The sequence below is a fragment of the Oncorhynchus mykiss genome, chromosome 4 (assembly GCF_057628025.1).
Source record: "Oncorhynchus mykiss isolate SJ-2025 chromosome 4, ASM5762802v1, whole genome shotgun sequence".
NCBI classification, from domain to species: Eukaryota; Metazoa; Chordata; class Actinopteri; order Salmoniformes; family Salmonidae; genus Oncorhynchus; species Oncorhynchus mykiss.
The window spans coordinates 8367501-8383855 of record NC_143025.1 but is presented as its reverse complement, the minus strand read 5'-3'; the positions used below and the strand labels follow the sequence as shown (position 1 = coordinate 8383855).

The 16355-nt window shown below is 46.8% G+C and overlaps 1 protein-coding gene across 2 annotated transcripts in view; it reads left to right on the top strand.

The window, feature by feature from the left end:
- LOC110521221 (centrosomal protein of 152 kDa) overlaps nucleotides 1-16355 on the top strand; it is a 45937-nt gene that overhangs the window by 19338 nt on the left and 10244 nt on the right. For both annotated transcript variants that reach the window (XM_090231048.1, XM_090231047.1), the window contains exons 18-25: nucleotides 1326-1461; nucleotides 5898-6083; nucleotides 9908-10086; nucleotides 10391-10517; nucleotides 12797-12928; nucleotides 13633-14343; nucleotides 14547-14622; nucleotides 15434-15601. In XM_090231048.1, the coding sequence (XP_090087174.1) occupies nucleotides 1326-1461; nucleotides 5898-6083; nucleotides 9908-10086; nucleotides 10391-10517; nucleotides 12797-12928; nucleotides 13633-14343; nucleotides 14547-14622; nucleotides 15434-15601 (1715 nt within the window). The remainder of the gene's footprint in view (nucleotides 1-1325; nucleotides 1462-5897; nucleotides 6084-9907; nucleotides 10087-10390; nucleotides 10518-12796; nucleotides 12929-13632; nucleotides 14344-14546; nucleotides 14623-15433; nucleotides 15602-16355) is intronic.

Below are 16355 nucleotides of genomic sequence, written 5' to 3'. Positions count from 1 at the left end.
TGCCGCCTGTAAGTCTCTACCTGCCACCTGTAAGTCTCTACCTGCCACCTGTAAGTCTCTACCTGCCACCTGTAAGTCTCTACCTGCCACCTGTAAGTCTCTACCTGTAAGTCTCTACCTGCCACCTTTAAGTCTCTACCTGTAAGTCTCTACCTGCCACCTGTAAGTCTCTACCTGCCACCTGTAAGTCTCTACCTGCCACCTGTAAGTCTCTACCTGTAAGTCTCTACCTGCCACCTGTAAGTCTCTACCTGCCACCTGTAAGTCTCTACCTGCCACCTGCATGTAAGTCTCTACCTGCCTCCTGCATGTAAGTCTCTACCTGTAAGTCTCTACCTGTCACCTTTAAGTCTCTACCTGTAAAGTCTCTACCTGTAAGTCTCTACCTGCCACCTGTAAGTCTCTACCTGTAAGTCTCTACCTGCCACCTGTAAGTCTCTACCTGCCACCTGCATGTAAGTCTCTACCTGCCACCTGCATGTAAGTCTCTACCTGTAAAGTCTCTACCTGCCACCTGTAAGTCTCTACCTGTAAGTCTCTACCTGTAAGTCTCTACCTGTAAGTCTCTACCTGTAAGTCTCTACCTGTCACCTTTAAGTCTCTACCTGTAAAGTCTCTACCTGCCACCTGCATGTAAGTATCTACCTGCCACCTGCATGTAAGTCTCTACCTGCCACCTGCATGTAAGTCTCTACCTGTAAAGTCTCTACCTGCCACCTGTAAGTCTCTACCTGTAAGTCTCTACCTGTAAGTCTCTACCTGTAAGTCTCTACCTGCCGCCAGTAAGTCTCTACCTGTAAGTCTCTACCTGTAAGTCTCTACCTGCCACCTGTAAGTCTCTACCTGCCGCCTGTAAGTCTCTACCTGCCACCTGTAAGTCTCTACCTGCCACCTGTAAGTCTCTACCTGCCGCCTGTAAGTCTCTACCTGCCGCCTGTAAGTCTCTACCTGCCGCCTGTAAGTCTCTACCTGTAAGTCTCTACCTGCCGCCTGTAAGTCTCTACCTGCCGCCTGTAAGTCTCTACCTGTAAGTCTCTACCTGTAAGTCTCTACCTGTAAGTCTCTACCTGCCACCTGTAAGTCTCTACCTGCCGCATGTAAGTCTCTACCTGCCGCCTGTAAGTCTCTACCTGTAAGTCTCTACCTCTAAGTCGCTCCCTGCCACCTGTAAGTGTCTACCAGCCACCAGCATGTAAGTCGCTTCGAGTAAAAGTGTCTGCTGGGCAGCATATAAACCATACTCTGCTATCTCAGTCGGGAACAGTTTTTTAAGAGGTCTCCTGTATAACCTCACCCACAATGATAACCCTTTCTTCTCTGGATAGAGCCAAGCTGTGTGAGGTGAATGGAGAGATGGTAGCAGTGCAGGAGTGCTACATCTCACTCTGCAAGGACAAAGACCGGCTGGAGGAAAACCTGCAGGGAAGAATGGAGGAGGAGAAGAAGAAGAGGGAGAATGAGGTATATAGTCTAGTACACACACACACACACACACATACACATTTTATGAAGATGCTATATGAACAATAGCCTGGTCCCAGATCTGTTTGTGTTGTCTTATTTGCTTGTTGTCATGTGGATTTCGCTATAGAGGACAAACAGGTCTGGGAACGGGCTCGGAACGCTGGTGCAGAGAATGGCTTTTTATTTATTTCGGGAAAATTATTTTAATAATTATTTTCTATATAAGACAACAGATAAGAAGTTTCCTCACTGAACAAGATATTTATCACGTATTAGTGTTATTTAACAGTGTGAATTAGTTGTTTTGGGTGAATTTCTTTCTTTCTTCCTTTTTAAAATCGCTCAGCTGAAATGCCCAATTAGTGATATCTAAAGTTGGGCAAAGAAATGCCACCCAACTTGTTTTTTTTAACCTTTTACTTAACTAGGCAAGTCAGTTAAGAACAAATTGTTATTTTTAGTGACGGCCTAGTAACAGTGGGTTACTTAACTGTCTGTTCAGGGGCAGAACGACATATTTGTACCTTGTCAGCTCGGGGATATCAACTTGCAACCTTTCGGTTACTAGTCCAACGCTCTAACCACTAGGCTACCTGCCACCTCAACACTCTAACCACTAGGCTACCCTGCCACCTCTATACTCTAACCACTAGGCTACCTGCCGCCTCTACACTCTAACCACTAGGCTACCTGCCGCCTCTACACTCTAACCACTAGGCTACCCTGCCGCCTCTACACTCTAACCACTAGGCTACCCTGCCGCCTCTACACTCTAACCACTAGGCTACCTGCCACCTCTACACTCTAACCACTAGGCTACCTGCCACCTCTACACTCTAACCACTAGGCTACCTGCCACCTCTACACTCTAACCACTAGGCTACCATGCCACCTCTACACTCTAACCACTAGGCTACCATGCCACCTCTACACTCTAACCACTAGGCTACCATGACACCTCTACACTCTAACCACTAGGCTACCTGCCACCTCTACACTCTAACCACTAGGCTACCCTGCCACCTCTATACTCTAACCACTAGGCTACCTGCCGCCTCTATACTCTAACCACTAGGCTACCTGCCGCCTCTACACTCTAACCACTAGGCTACCTGCCGCCTCTACACTCTAACCACTAGGCTACCCTGCCGCCTCTACACTCTAACCACTAGGCTACCCTGCCGCCTCTACACTCTAACCACTAGGCTACCTGCCGCCTCTACACTCTAACCACTAGGCTACCTGCCACCTCTACACTCTAACCACTAGGCTACCCTGCCACCTCTACACTCTAACCACTAGGCTACGCTGCCACCTCTACACTCTAACCACTAGGCTACCCTGCCACCTCTACACTCTAACCACTAGACTACCCTGCCACCTCTACACTCTAACCACTAGGCTACCCTCTAACCACTAGGCTACCCTCTAATCACTAGGCATCCCACCATCTCTACACTCTAACCACTAGGCTACCCTGACACCTCTACACTCTAACCACTAGGCTACGCTGCCACCTCTACACTCTAACCACTAGGCTACCCTGCCACCTCTACACTCTAACCACTAGGCTACCCTGCCACCTCTATACTCTAACCACTAGGCTACCTGCCGCCTCTACACTCTAACCACTAGGCTACCTGCCGCCTCTACACTCTAACCACTAGGCTACCCTGCCGCCTCTACACTCTAACCACTAGGCTACCCTGCCGCCTCTACACTCTAACCACTAGGCTACCTGCCACCTCTACACTCTAACCACTAGGCTACCCTGTCACCTCTACACTCTAACCACTAGGCTACCCTGACACCTCTACACTCTAACCACTAGGCTACCTGCCACCTCTACACTCTAACCACTAGGCTACCCTGCCACCTCTATACTCTAACCACTAGGCTACCTGCCGCCTCTATACTCTAACCACTAGGCTACCTGCCGCCTCTACACTCTAACCACTAGGCTACCTGCCGCCTCTACACTCTAACCACTAGGCTACCCTGCCGCCTCTACACTCTAACCACTAGGCTACCCTGCCGCCTCTACACTCTAACCACTAGGCTACCTGCCGCCTCTACACTCTAACCACTAGGCTACCTGCCACCTCTACACTCTAACCACTAGGCTACCCTGCCACCTCTACACTCTAACCACTAGGCTACGCTGCCACCTCTACACTCTAACCACTAGGCTACCCTGCCACCTCTACACTCTAACCACTAGGCTACCCTGCCACCTCTACACTCTAACCACTAGACTACCCTGCCACCTCTACACTCTAACCACTAGGCTACCCTCTAACCACTAGGCTACCCTCTAATCACTAGACATCCCACCATCTCTACACTCTAACCACTAGGCTACCCTGACACCTCTACACTCTAACCACTAGGCTACGCTGCCACCTCTACACTCTAACCACTAGGCTACCCTGCCACCTCTACACTCTAACCACTAGGCTACCCTGCCACCTCTATACTCTAACCACTAGGCTACCTGCCGCCTCTACACTCTAACCACTAGGCTACCTGCCGCCTCTACACTCTAACCACTAGGCTACCCTGCCGCCTCTACACTCTAACCACTAGGCTACCCTGCCGCCTCTACACTCTAACCACTAGGCTACCTGCCGCCTCTACACTCTAACCACTAGGCTACCTGCCACCTCTACACTCTAACCACTAGGCTACCCTGCCACCTCTACACTCTAACCACTAGGCTACGCTGCCACCTCTACACTCTAACCACTAGGCTACCCTGCCACCTCTACACTCTAACCACTAGGCTACCCTGCCACCTCTACACTCTAACCACTAGGCTACCCTGCCACCTCTACACTCTAACCACTAGACTACCCTGCCACCTCTACACTCTAACCACTAGGCTACCCTCTAACCACTAGGCTACCCTCTAATCACTAGGCATCCCACCATCTCTACACTCTAACCACTAGGCTACCCTGACACCTCTACACTCTAACCACTAGGCTACGCTGCCACCTCTACACTCTAACCACTAGGCTACCCTGCCACCTCTACACTCTAACCACTAGGCTACCCTGCCACCTCTACACTCTAACCACTAGGCTACCCTACCACCTCTACACTCTAACCACTAGGCTACCCTGCCACCTCGACACTCTAACCACTAGGCTACCCTGCCACCTCTACACTCTAACCACTAGGCTACCCTGCCACCTCTACACTCTAACCACTAGGCTACCCTGCCACCTCTACACTCTAACCACTAGGCTACCTGCCGCCTCTACACTCTAACCACTAGGCTACCTGCCTCTACACTCTAACCACTAGGCTACCCTGCCGCCTCTACACTCTAACCACTACAATTGACGCAGGGCAGAATATAATTTTGTTGGGGGGGGGGGGCGACACTCGTCTGTGGAGACTGACATACAGGGGGACCAATAATTTTTTTTGGGGGGGGGGGATTTTCAAGCGGGATGCACTAAAGTTGTCACCAATGATGAGGGTGGGTCTGATCTGAACGCCACCAATGATGATGAGGGTGGGTGGGCGGGTCTGATCTGAATGCCACCAATGATGAGGGTGGGTGGGAGGGTCTGATCTGAATGCCCAGGTAAGTAAAGTCGTGACATTCAAGAGACCGGCAATGATGGTAAATTGACTATTTTTGTCTGTGGCGTTTTAATGGCATTGCGATAGACTTAGACCAATTCATCTTGTAGTTCGTAAAATAACCAAATTCTTCGAAGACGCCAAGGACTTTGAACGGAGTTGGCAATGTCAGATGGGTACATCAAAATGTAATCGGTGTAAAGGGAGATATGAGTCGTTTCTTTGATTTAATATAGGCCATAGAGTACCAGTCAAAAGTTTGGACACACCTACTCATTCAATGGGTTTTGTGTACTTTTACAATTTTCTACATTGTAGAATAATAGTGAAGACGTCAAAACTTTGAAATAACACATATGGAATCATGTAGTAACCAAAAAAGTGTTAAACAAATAAATATATTTTAGATTCTTCAAAGCAGCCACCTTTAACTTGATGACAGCTTTGCACACTCTTGGCATTCTCTCAACCAGCTTCACCTGGAATGCTTTTCCAGCAGTCTTGAAGGAGTTGCCACATATGCTGAGCACTTGTTGGCTGCTTTTCCTTCACTCGGCTGTCCGACCCATCCCAAACCATCTCAATTGGATTGAGGTCGGGTGACTGACTTGTCTAGTTATTAAATAAAAGGCCAGGTCATGAACCTTCACATGCAGCTTGAAATCCCAATTCAAAATTGATAAAGGCCCGCGGCTGGAACGTTCCCAGGGGGCCCGCAGCCGGAACGTTCCCTAGAAGGGTAATAAGGGCTGTTTTCTGATCTCCGTGAAAAGTTTCCACCTCAAGCGAATAATTAATTGAAAATGGCTTTTTTTTTACGATTTGCATCCCTTTCTCAGCTGAAAACTCTCGACGAGAGCAGGGCTGCTCTGGAGAAGCTGAGATCAGACCTGGAGAAACACCATCAGGAGAATGTCACCAAGCTCAGAGCCCTGTGGTCTCAAGAGAAGGACAAGGAGCTCAGACAAGAGCTCCAAACCCAGCTGACCAAGGCCAAGGCAACATGGACTGAGGAGAAGGAGGAGGTAGTAGTTGTCTTGTGTTCCATCTGTAGCTCGGTCTTTACTTTATGAATGGATCGGTTCTGCCACCCCATGGACAAAAAAAAATCTAATCAAAGTTTATTTGTCATATTCACCGGATACAGCCAATGACAGTAGAGTGTGAAGATGGGCAGAAACTGCTTCTCCAATATAAATCCCCAATCACCTTTTCTAGGCGACGTTAGCTTTCTGCGTGTGCAGAAACACGTCATCTGGTCTAGCGGTCGTGTCGCGAAAACGTATCAGTTTGTCACTTTCACGAGTGACAAACTGGTTCAGCTACTTAGACATTGGTTCCAATCTATAGGGCGTGCCTTTAATCTATAGGGCATGCCTTTAATCTATAGGGCGTGCCTTTAATCTGTAGGGCGTGCCTTTAATCTGTAGGGCGTGCCTTTAATCTATAGGGCGTGCCTTTAATCTATAGGGCGTGCCTTTAATCTATAGGGCATGCCTTTAATCTATAGGGCATGCCTTTAATCTATAGGGCGTGCCTTTAATCTATAGGGCGTGCCTTTAATCTATAGGGCATGCCTTTAATCTATAGGGCGTGCCTTTAATCTATAGGGCATGCCTTTAATCTATAGGGCGTGCCTTTAATCTATAGGGCGTGCCTTTAATCTATAGGGCGTGCCTTTAATCTATAGGGCGTGCCTTTAATCTATAGGGCGTGCCTTTAATCTATAGGGCGTGCCTTTAATCTATAGGGCATGCCTTTAATCTGGATACACGTGTTCTGTGGTTGTGTGGCTGGGTTGGATGTACTACCAAATTCTCTAAAATGACATTGGAGGCGGCTTATGGTAGAGAAATTACCATTCAATCATCTGGCAAACGCTCTGGCGGACATTCCTGCAGTCAGCAGGTCAATTGCCCACTCCCTCAACTTGAGACGTTGTGTGTCAAAACGGCACATTTTAGAGTGGCCTTTTATTGTCCCCAGCACAAGGTACACCTGTGTAATGATCATGCTGTTTAATCAGTTTCTTGATATTCCACACATGTCAGGTGGATGGATTATCTTGACAAAGGAGAAATGTTCACTAACAGGGATGTAAACAAATTTGTGCACAACATTTCAGAGAAATTAGCTTTTTGTGCGTATGGAACATTTCTGGGATCTTTTATTTCAGGTCATGAAACATGGGACCAACACCTTAATTGTTGTTTATATTTTCGTGTATATATACACACACACACACACTGCTACAGTGCTTTCGGAAAGTATTCAGACCCCTTGACTTTTTCCACATTTTGTTACGTTACAGCTTTATTCTAAATTGGATAAAATAAAAATAATTTGTTAATGTACACATAATACCCGGTGACCAAGCGAAAACAGGCTTTTAGACATTTTTGCAAATGTATTAAAAATATAAAACATATACCTTTTTACATAAGTATTCAGACCCTTTGCTTTGAGACTTGAAATTGAGTTCAGGTCCATCCTGTTTCCATTGATCATCCTTGATGTTTCTACAACTTGATTGGAGTCCACCTGTGGTAAATTCAATTGATTGGACATGATTTGGAAAGGCACACACCTGTCCATATAAGGTCCCACAGTTGACAATGCATGTCAGAGCAAAAACCAAGCCATGATGTCAAAGGAGTTATCCATAGAGCTCCGAGACAGGATTGTGTCGAGGCACAGATCTGAGGAAGGGAGCCAAAAAAAATCTGCAGTATTGAAGGTCCCCAAGAACACAGTGGCCTCCATCATTCTTAAATGGAAGAAGTTTGGAACCACCAAGACTCTTCCTAGATCTGGCCGCTCGGCCAAACTGAGCAATCGGGGGAGAAGGGCCTTGGTCAGGGAGGTGACCAAGAACCCGATGGTCACTCTGACAGAGCTCTAGAGTTCCTCTGTGAAGATGGGAGAACCTTCCAGAATGACAACCATCTCTGCAGCACTCCACCAATCAGGTCTTTATGGTGGCCAGACTGAAGCCACTCCTCAGTAAAAGGCACATGACAGCCCCCATGGAGTTTGCCAAAAGGCACCTAGAGACTCTCAGACCATGAGAAACAAGATGCTCTGGTCTGATGAAACCAAGAGTGAACTCTTTGGCCTGAATGCCGAGCATAATGTCTGGAGGAAACCTGGCACCATCCCTACAGTGAAGCATGGTGGTGGCAGCATCATGCTGTCGGGATGTTTTTCAGCGGCAGGGACTGGGAGACTAGTCATATCAAATTTTATTGGTCACATACACATGGTTAGCAGATGTTATTGCAAGTGTAGCGAAATGCTTATAGTCAGGATCGAGGCAAAGATGAACGGAGCGAAGTACAGAGATCTTTAATGAAAACCTGCTCCAGAGCGCTCAGGACCTCATACTGGGGCGGAGTTTACCCTTCCAACAGGACAATGACCCTAAAAACAAAGCAGGAGTGGCTTTGGAATAAGTCTCTGAATGTCCTAGAGTGGCCCTGCCAGAGCCCGGACTTGAACCCAATCTAACATCTCTGGAGAGACCTGAAAATAGCTGTGCAGCGACGCTCCCCATCCAATATGACAGAGCTTGAGAGGATCTGCTGAGAAGAATGAGAGAAACTCCCCAAATACAGGTGTGCCAAGCTTGTCGTGTCCTAACCAAGAAGACTCAAGGCTGTAATCGCTGCCAAAGGTGCTTCAACAAAGTACTGAATAAAGGGTCTGTTTATTAGTTACTTATGTAAATGGAATATTTCCGTTTTATTTGTAATATGAGTGAAAATGTCTAAATCTGTTTTTGCTTGTGAGGTATTGTGTGTAAATTAACAGGGGGAAACATTTTAATCAGTATTAGAATAAGGCTGTAACCTATAAAAATGTGGAAAAGGTCAAGGGGTCTGAATACTTTCCCGAAGGTACTGTATGTCAATATTTTTCTAATCGAGCATGAAAGATTTATTAAAATATATATATACAGAATGTACTATGAAATATAGTATGTCAGATTTAATGGGGGACTAGAGGTGATAATCGGGGTTATGTTTTATTGGACGTGTTCCTGCATTTGATCTCCCCCTCCTAAACCAAAAACCAATACGTTATGCTACTTTTCTTGCTGATCTATTATTTAGTACGGTTACATGCACACGATAATACCATTTATTGTGAATAGTCAGATTTAATATAAATAGTTTGATTTGAAATATTGACAATGCATTGCAAGAAAAAAGATTTTTAACCTAATAATCCTGTTTTACATGGGCGGCAGGGTAGCCTAGTGGTTAGAGTGTAGAGGCGGCAGGGTAGCCTAGTGGTTAGAGTGTAGGGGCGGCAGGGTAGCCTAGTGGTTAGAGCGTAGAGGCGGCAGGGTAGCCTAGTGGTTAGAGTGTAGAGGCGGCAGGGTAGCCTAGTGGTTAGAGTGTAGAGGCGGCAGGGTAGCCTAGTGGTTAGAGTGTAGAGGCGGCAGGGTAGCCTAGTGGTTAGAGTGTAGAGGCGGCAGGGTAGCCTAGTGGTTAGAGCGTTGGACTAGTAACCGGAAGGTTGCTAGTTCAAATCCCCCGGTTTTTTTCCCCCCGAACCCACTTCACTCGCCCGTGAGCGGGGAGGCTTGCGCTGCTGATGTGAACACCATGCGGTAGATGAAATAACCCCCTCCCAACACCTACGAAGCTGTTTTACATGTCCTAATCATTTGAAAGATTACTCAGAAAACCAGGTCTTTTTAATCCGTGTGTGTTTACGTCCGATTATGACCGTTCGCAGATAAGCAGAGTAACCTGTTTACACGACTAAATGGCAAATGCTCTGCCTTAATTGGTTTATATGGAATTATTCGTGTCTCCTCCCCCCCCCCCCCCCCCCTGTGAAGATGGACAGGTCCTGGACTCAGAGGCTGGAGGCAGCCGTAGCAGACGCCAGAGGACCGAGACCCACAGATACCCAGGAGTCTCAGACGGACCTAATTGAGGAGGGGAAGGCCTGTCGGACACCTAGCCCTGAGAGGACCGAGGCTGCTCCAGGCTGCACTATGGAGGAGCTGGACACCAGGTATTTTACACATTCTGTTGAAATGATTGTGATTATTGTAGGATTTATTTTCTTCATGACAATCTATGGTTGTAAATTGTGTACAAATCAGTTTGATTGATTGACTTGCTTGACTCAAGCCCTTGGCTCCAATGAGAAGCATAGGATGTATATGACTGTGAACAACCAATAACAACTACTACTACTACTACTACTACTACTACTACTACTACTACTACTACTACCACTACTAATACCACTACCACTACTACTACTACCACTACTACTACTACCACTACCACCACTACTACTACTGCTACCACAGGCTCCGGGAACAGAGGCTCCAGCTGCAGCGAGAGGCAGACACGGCACGACGCAGAGCAGTGGAGGATGCTGGGAAACGAATCCAGAAAGAACTACAGGAGAAACACTTGGAGGACATGTCCAAACAGGTCAGGGGGAGGGACCCTTCAACACTTCTATCTGAGTTCTATGTTTTCATCTTTTAGTTATACGGGTGATCACATCGCCATGTTTTTTGCATGCGAGACCTATCCACTTGTGAGGTGTGTTCATGGGAAATCAAATGCCTGTGCCGTGGCTTTTCTGGGTCAGTGGTGTTGATGGTGCTTCTTGAGTGATCCCTGGTTGGAGCCTGGGACAGGGAGGGAGGGATCTACTCTGTAACATTGGAGCCCAGGTCGGGACAGAGGGGAGGGATCTACTCTGTAACATTGGAGCCCAGGTCGGGACAGGGAGGGAGGGATCTACTCTGTAACATTGGGGCCCAGGTCGGGACAGGGAGGGAGGGATCTACTCTGTAACATTGGAGCCCAGAACGGGACCTACTCTGTAACATTGGAGCCCAGGTCGGGACCTACTCTGTAACATTGGAGCCCAGGTCGGGACAGAGGGGAGGGATCTACTCTGTAACATTGGAGCCCAGGTCGGGACAGAGGGGAGGGACATTGGCCCTAACTGACTATAACAGAGTTGGCTCCATATTAATCGAGCGTCTCAGGGAAGTAGCGCTGCAGCGTAATCATTAGTCCAAGACCTTTTGCTTTGGAAACCGTTAACTCCAAACTGAAAAACAAGTTTCTATCGGACACATTCAGGTACGCTATAGATACAAAATGACGTGGACACCCCTTCAAATTAATGGATTTGGCTATTTCAGCCACACCCGTTGATGACAGATGTGTAAAATCAAGCGCACAGCCATGCAATCACCATAGACAAACATTGGCAGTAGAATGGCCTCACTGAAGAGCTCAGTGACTTTCAACGTGGCACCGTCGTAGGATGTCAGTTTTGTTAAATATCTGCCCTGGTAGAGCTGTCCCGGTCAACTGTAAGTGCTGCTATTGTGAAGTGGAAACGTCTAGGAGCAACAACGGCTCAGCCGTGAAGTGGTAGGCCACACAAGCTCACAGAACCAGATCTCTGAGTGCTGAAGCACGCAGCGCGTAAAAAATGATCTGTCCTCGGTTACAACACACACTACTGAGTTCTAAACTGCCTCTGGAAGCAACGTCAATACAAGAACTGTTCGTCACCATTGGACTCTGGACCAGAGGAAACGCGTCCTCTGGAGTGATGAATCACCCATCTGGCAGTCCGACGGGCAAGTCTGTGTTTGGTGGAAGCCCATAGTGCGCTACTTTCCTGAATGCGTAGTGCCAACTGAAAAGTTTGTTGGAGGAGGAATAATGGTCTGGGAGGACAGCTAGCTTCCGTCCTCCTCTGGGTACATTGACTTCAATACAAAACCTAGGAGGCTCATGGTTCTCACCCCCTTCCATAGACTTACACAGTAAAAACATTCAGAAAGTATTCAGACCCCTTGACTTTTTTCCTCATTTTGTTACGTTACAGCCTTATTCTAAAATGAAGAATGATGAGTTGACTTATAGCTCCTAATAAATTTAAACCCGGTGTTGGCAACATTACTTCTGATCCAGAAGGTGGCAATGTAATCCCTCCCAATATGACTTGACTGACCAGTTAGTTAACTGACTACTTTTTAGCTCCTAATGATTTTAAGCAAGAGTGTTGGGGGCAGTTTTTCATGGTTGGGGCCCTTCAGTTCCAGTGAAGAGGAATGTTAATGTTACAGCATACGGGGACATTCTAGACGATTCTGTGCCTCCAACTTTGTGGCAACAGTTTGGGGAAGGCCCTTTCCTGTTTCAGCATGACAATGGCCTCGTGCACAAAGTGAGGTCCATACAGAAATGGTTCGTCGATCGATGTGGAAGAACTTGACTGGCCTGCACAGAGCCCTGACTTCAACCCCATCGAACACCTTTGGGATGAATTGGAACGCCGACTGCGAGCCAGGCCTAGTCGTCCAAAATCAGTGCCCGACCTCACTAATGTTCATGTGGCTGAATGGAAGCAAGTCCCACATCTAGTGGAAAGCCTTCCCAGAAGAGTGGAGGCTGTTATAACAGCAAAGGCGGGACCAACTCCATATTAACGCCCACGATTTTGGAATGAGATGTTCGACGAGCAGGTGTCCACATACACTACATGAACAAAAGTATGTCCCTCCCTGTTTGCTTCGTTTTTGGTTCCTAGTGAATACACACCCCCTGATCTTGGATCAGATCCCTCCTGTCCATGTCGTCTTATTCATTCTCATCTAAAAGGCAAAACTGATCCTAAAATCAGCACTCCTCTACTCTTAAGACGCTTCGTGAATGTCTCTCTGATTTGTCCCCTACAGGTTGAAGGAGCGATAAGCAGAGCCTACAGCCGCTGGCTCCAGGATCTCCCCACTCTGCCGGAGTATAAGGCAGCGCTCCAGAGAGAACGAGAGAAGTGGGAGAAAGAACAGGAGAAACATGTTCAACAACGGGTACAACTGACCGTCACTGTTTCACTGTGTTTTTCTGTGTTTCTTGTCTGAATCAGTTTGAATGTTGCTTATATTGGAGAGACTATTCATCTTTTATCGCTAAGTTATACAGTATTTAACATCATCCCTGGATAAAATACATATCATCTTTGTCGCTAAGTTATACAGTATTTAACATCACCCCTGGATAAAATACATATCATCTTTTATCGCTAAGTTATACAGTATTTAACATCACCCCTGGATAAAATACATATCATATTTGTCGCTAAGTTATACAGTATTTAACATCATCCCTGGATAAAATACATATCATCTTTGTCGCTAAGTTATACAGTATTTAACATCACCCCTGGATAAAATACATATCATCTTTGTCGCTAAGTTATACAGTATTTAACATCATCCCTGGATAAAATACATATCATCTTTTGTCGCTAAGTTATACAGTATTTAACATCACCCCTGGATAAAATACATATCATCTTTGTCGCTAAGTTATACAGTATTTAACATCATCCCTGGATAAAATACATATCATCTTTGTCGCTAAGTTATACAGTATTTAACATCTAAACAATGAATGAATTGAAAGATTAGCGGTGAAATGGTCCTTTTAACTAACTTAATCCCAGTAGTCAGATGGTAACATCTGCTTCACTCCAAAGCATCTTGTAGTTCTAGTTTCTCTCTGATTGTATCAGGTGTCCCTAGCCCTGAGGGAAGCAGAGGAGAGGCTGAGGAGTTCGGAAGAGGACGAGCAGGGAGGAGCAGGAGGAGACCAGAGGGTTGAGGAGCTCCAAGAGGAGGTGCGGCGTTGGAGGCAGCTGGAGGAGGACCTGAAGACCGAGGTGGAGGAGGTGGCACATCTGCAGAGCCAGGTGGATGATCTGCAAAGTCAGCTTGACCATGAGAGGGAGGAGAAGGCTGCCCTGCTGAAAGCCGAGCTACTTGCAGCCAGAGCCTCCTGGAACAGAGAGAAACAGCAGGAGATCTCCTCCCTGCAGGCCTTCCAGGAGGAGAAGCTGAAACAGGCGCAGAAGGATGTGCGGGAGGCGGCGAATGGGGAGGCGGAGCGCCAGAAGAAAGAGCTCCTTTTGCAGACGGAGGCTGAGCTGCAACAGGCTCTGAGGGACCGAGAGGAGGACTGGAAGAGGCAGGAGGATAGGAGGGGCAAGGAGGAGAGGAGGCAGGGAAGAGCGGAGGAACGTGAGGAGGTGCTCCGGGAGCTTAAAGCTGGGCTGAAGGAGGTGCAGTCTGTGCTCCTCAGAGGAGGAGCCTACAAAGAGAAGGAGAACGGAGGAGAGGTGGAGGGGAGGGGGAGAGCCAGCGGGAACGTCAGAGAACTCCTCATGTCTACCTGTAAAGACCTCCTCTTTAAAGCTGTTGCCCAGGCCAAGAAGGAGTTGAAGAAGGTGGCTGTCTCTCTCTTTCTCCTTCTCTTTTCCCTTCGCTCTCTCTCTCACATTCTACCGACAGTGTGATAACTAGTATCATTAGACTTTAGAGCCGTGACATGGAAGCAGGGGTTCTGTATTGTGTAAGACATCGATAGTTTAATCTCGAGGTGACTCTCTGACCCGGGTCTGACTAATACTAATTCCATGTTGTTCTACAGATCAGTGAGGAGAGGCTTGGCCGGGTGCTGAAGGAAACTCAGGAGCGTCATGAGAAAGAACTCAAACAGATTCATAGTATGTTTCTTCTCAAGTCTTCTCTATTCACCGATGTACTGTGAATGGAATGTGGCAGACACTGTTATCCACAGAAACACACTGTTATCCACAGAAACACACTGTTATCCACAGAAACCCACTGTTATCCACAGAAACACACTGAAACCCACTGTTATCCATAGAAACCCACTGTTATCCACAGAAACCCACTGTAACCCACTGTTATCCACAGAAACCCACTGTAGCCCACTGTTATCCACAGAAACCCACTGTTATCCACAGAAACCCACTGTTATCCACAGAAATATCCACAGAAACCCACTGTTATCCACAGAAACCCACTGTTATCCACAGAAACCCACTGTTATCCACAGAAACCCACAGAAACCCACTGTTATCCACAGAAACCCACTGTTATCCACAGAAACCCACTGTTATCCACAGAAACCCACTGTAACCCACTGTTATCCACAGAAACCCACTGTTATCCACAGAAACCCACTGTAACCCACTGTTATCCTCAGAAACCCACTGTTATCCACAGAAACCCACAGAAACCCACTGTTATCCTCAGAAACCCACTGTTATCCTCAGAAACCCACTGTTATCCTCAGAAACCCACTGTTATCCTCAGAAACCCACTGTAACCCACTGTTATCCACAGAAACCCACTGTTATCCTCTGAAACCCACAGAAACCCACTGTTATCCACAGAAACCTACAGTACAGTGTGTATATGATTCCATGTGGAATTGAACTCCAAATTTGAGTGAGAGAGAAAAAACATTTAAAAGTCAGATTTTAATATGTTGTTCTTCCACTTATTCAGGCTCCACTGCTCAGAAGACGGAAGAGGGTGGTTGTGGGAAGCGGTGTGCTGAGACCGTGTCCGAGCTGCAGAAGAGGAGTCGGGACCTCCAGAGGCATCTCGAGAAGGCCTGCAGACAGCTACAGATGACCGTCAAAGACCACAAGGCCTCAATGCAGTGCCTCAAAGGTAACAAACTCCCCGTTGAATCCCAAATCAACCCTTGGCCCCTATTCCTTAGGCCAGTGGTTCTTCATCCTGGACTTGGGGAATTAAAGGGGGTGTAAATTTTTTGTTTTTTGCCCTAGCGCTACACAGCTGATTCAAATGATCAACTTATTATCAACTTTTGATTATTTGAATCAGCTCTGTAGGGCTATGGGTAAAAACCGAAAGGTGTACCCCTAGAGGGCCCCAGGACCAAGTTTGGGAAACGCTGCCTTGGGTATTTAGGAGGCGTCTACAGATCTAACAGGACTCGATAGGTGTACACTATTTGGAAAATCTTTCACCTAGCCTGTCAAAAGAGAAAAGGAGAAATATGACCATATTGCTTACGTCATTCAGATCTGAAAGAATTGGTTAGACGTGCCCAGGTTGTAGGAGCCAGGGTTGTAAAAACTACCAGAATGGCCATGACGGTCATTCTGAACTTTTTGGATATTTCCATTGATATTCCATAATAAATTGGCTAAATTAATGCATTTATTATGTTAAAATAGATCCTAAGAAATCTCTGGAAACCAAATGTGTATTATAATCAGTCAGAAAATGTATTGATTTGATCCAGAAGCACATAGACTGTAACTATTAAAATAAGACGGTAGTGTATTTTTCGGGCTGTAAGACAACAGATGCTCTTACTAAACTATATTGAAATTAATAATAATAGTTGTGGTCTAACGACAACATTTAAATTGACACTAGTGTGATGGGAGACAAT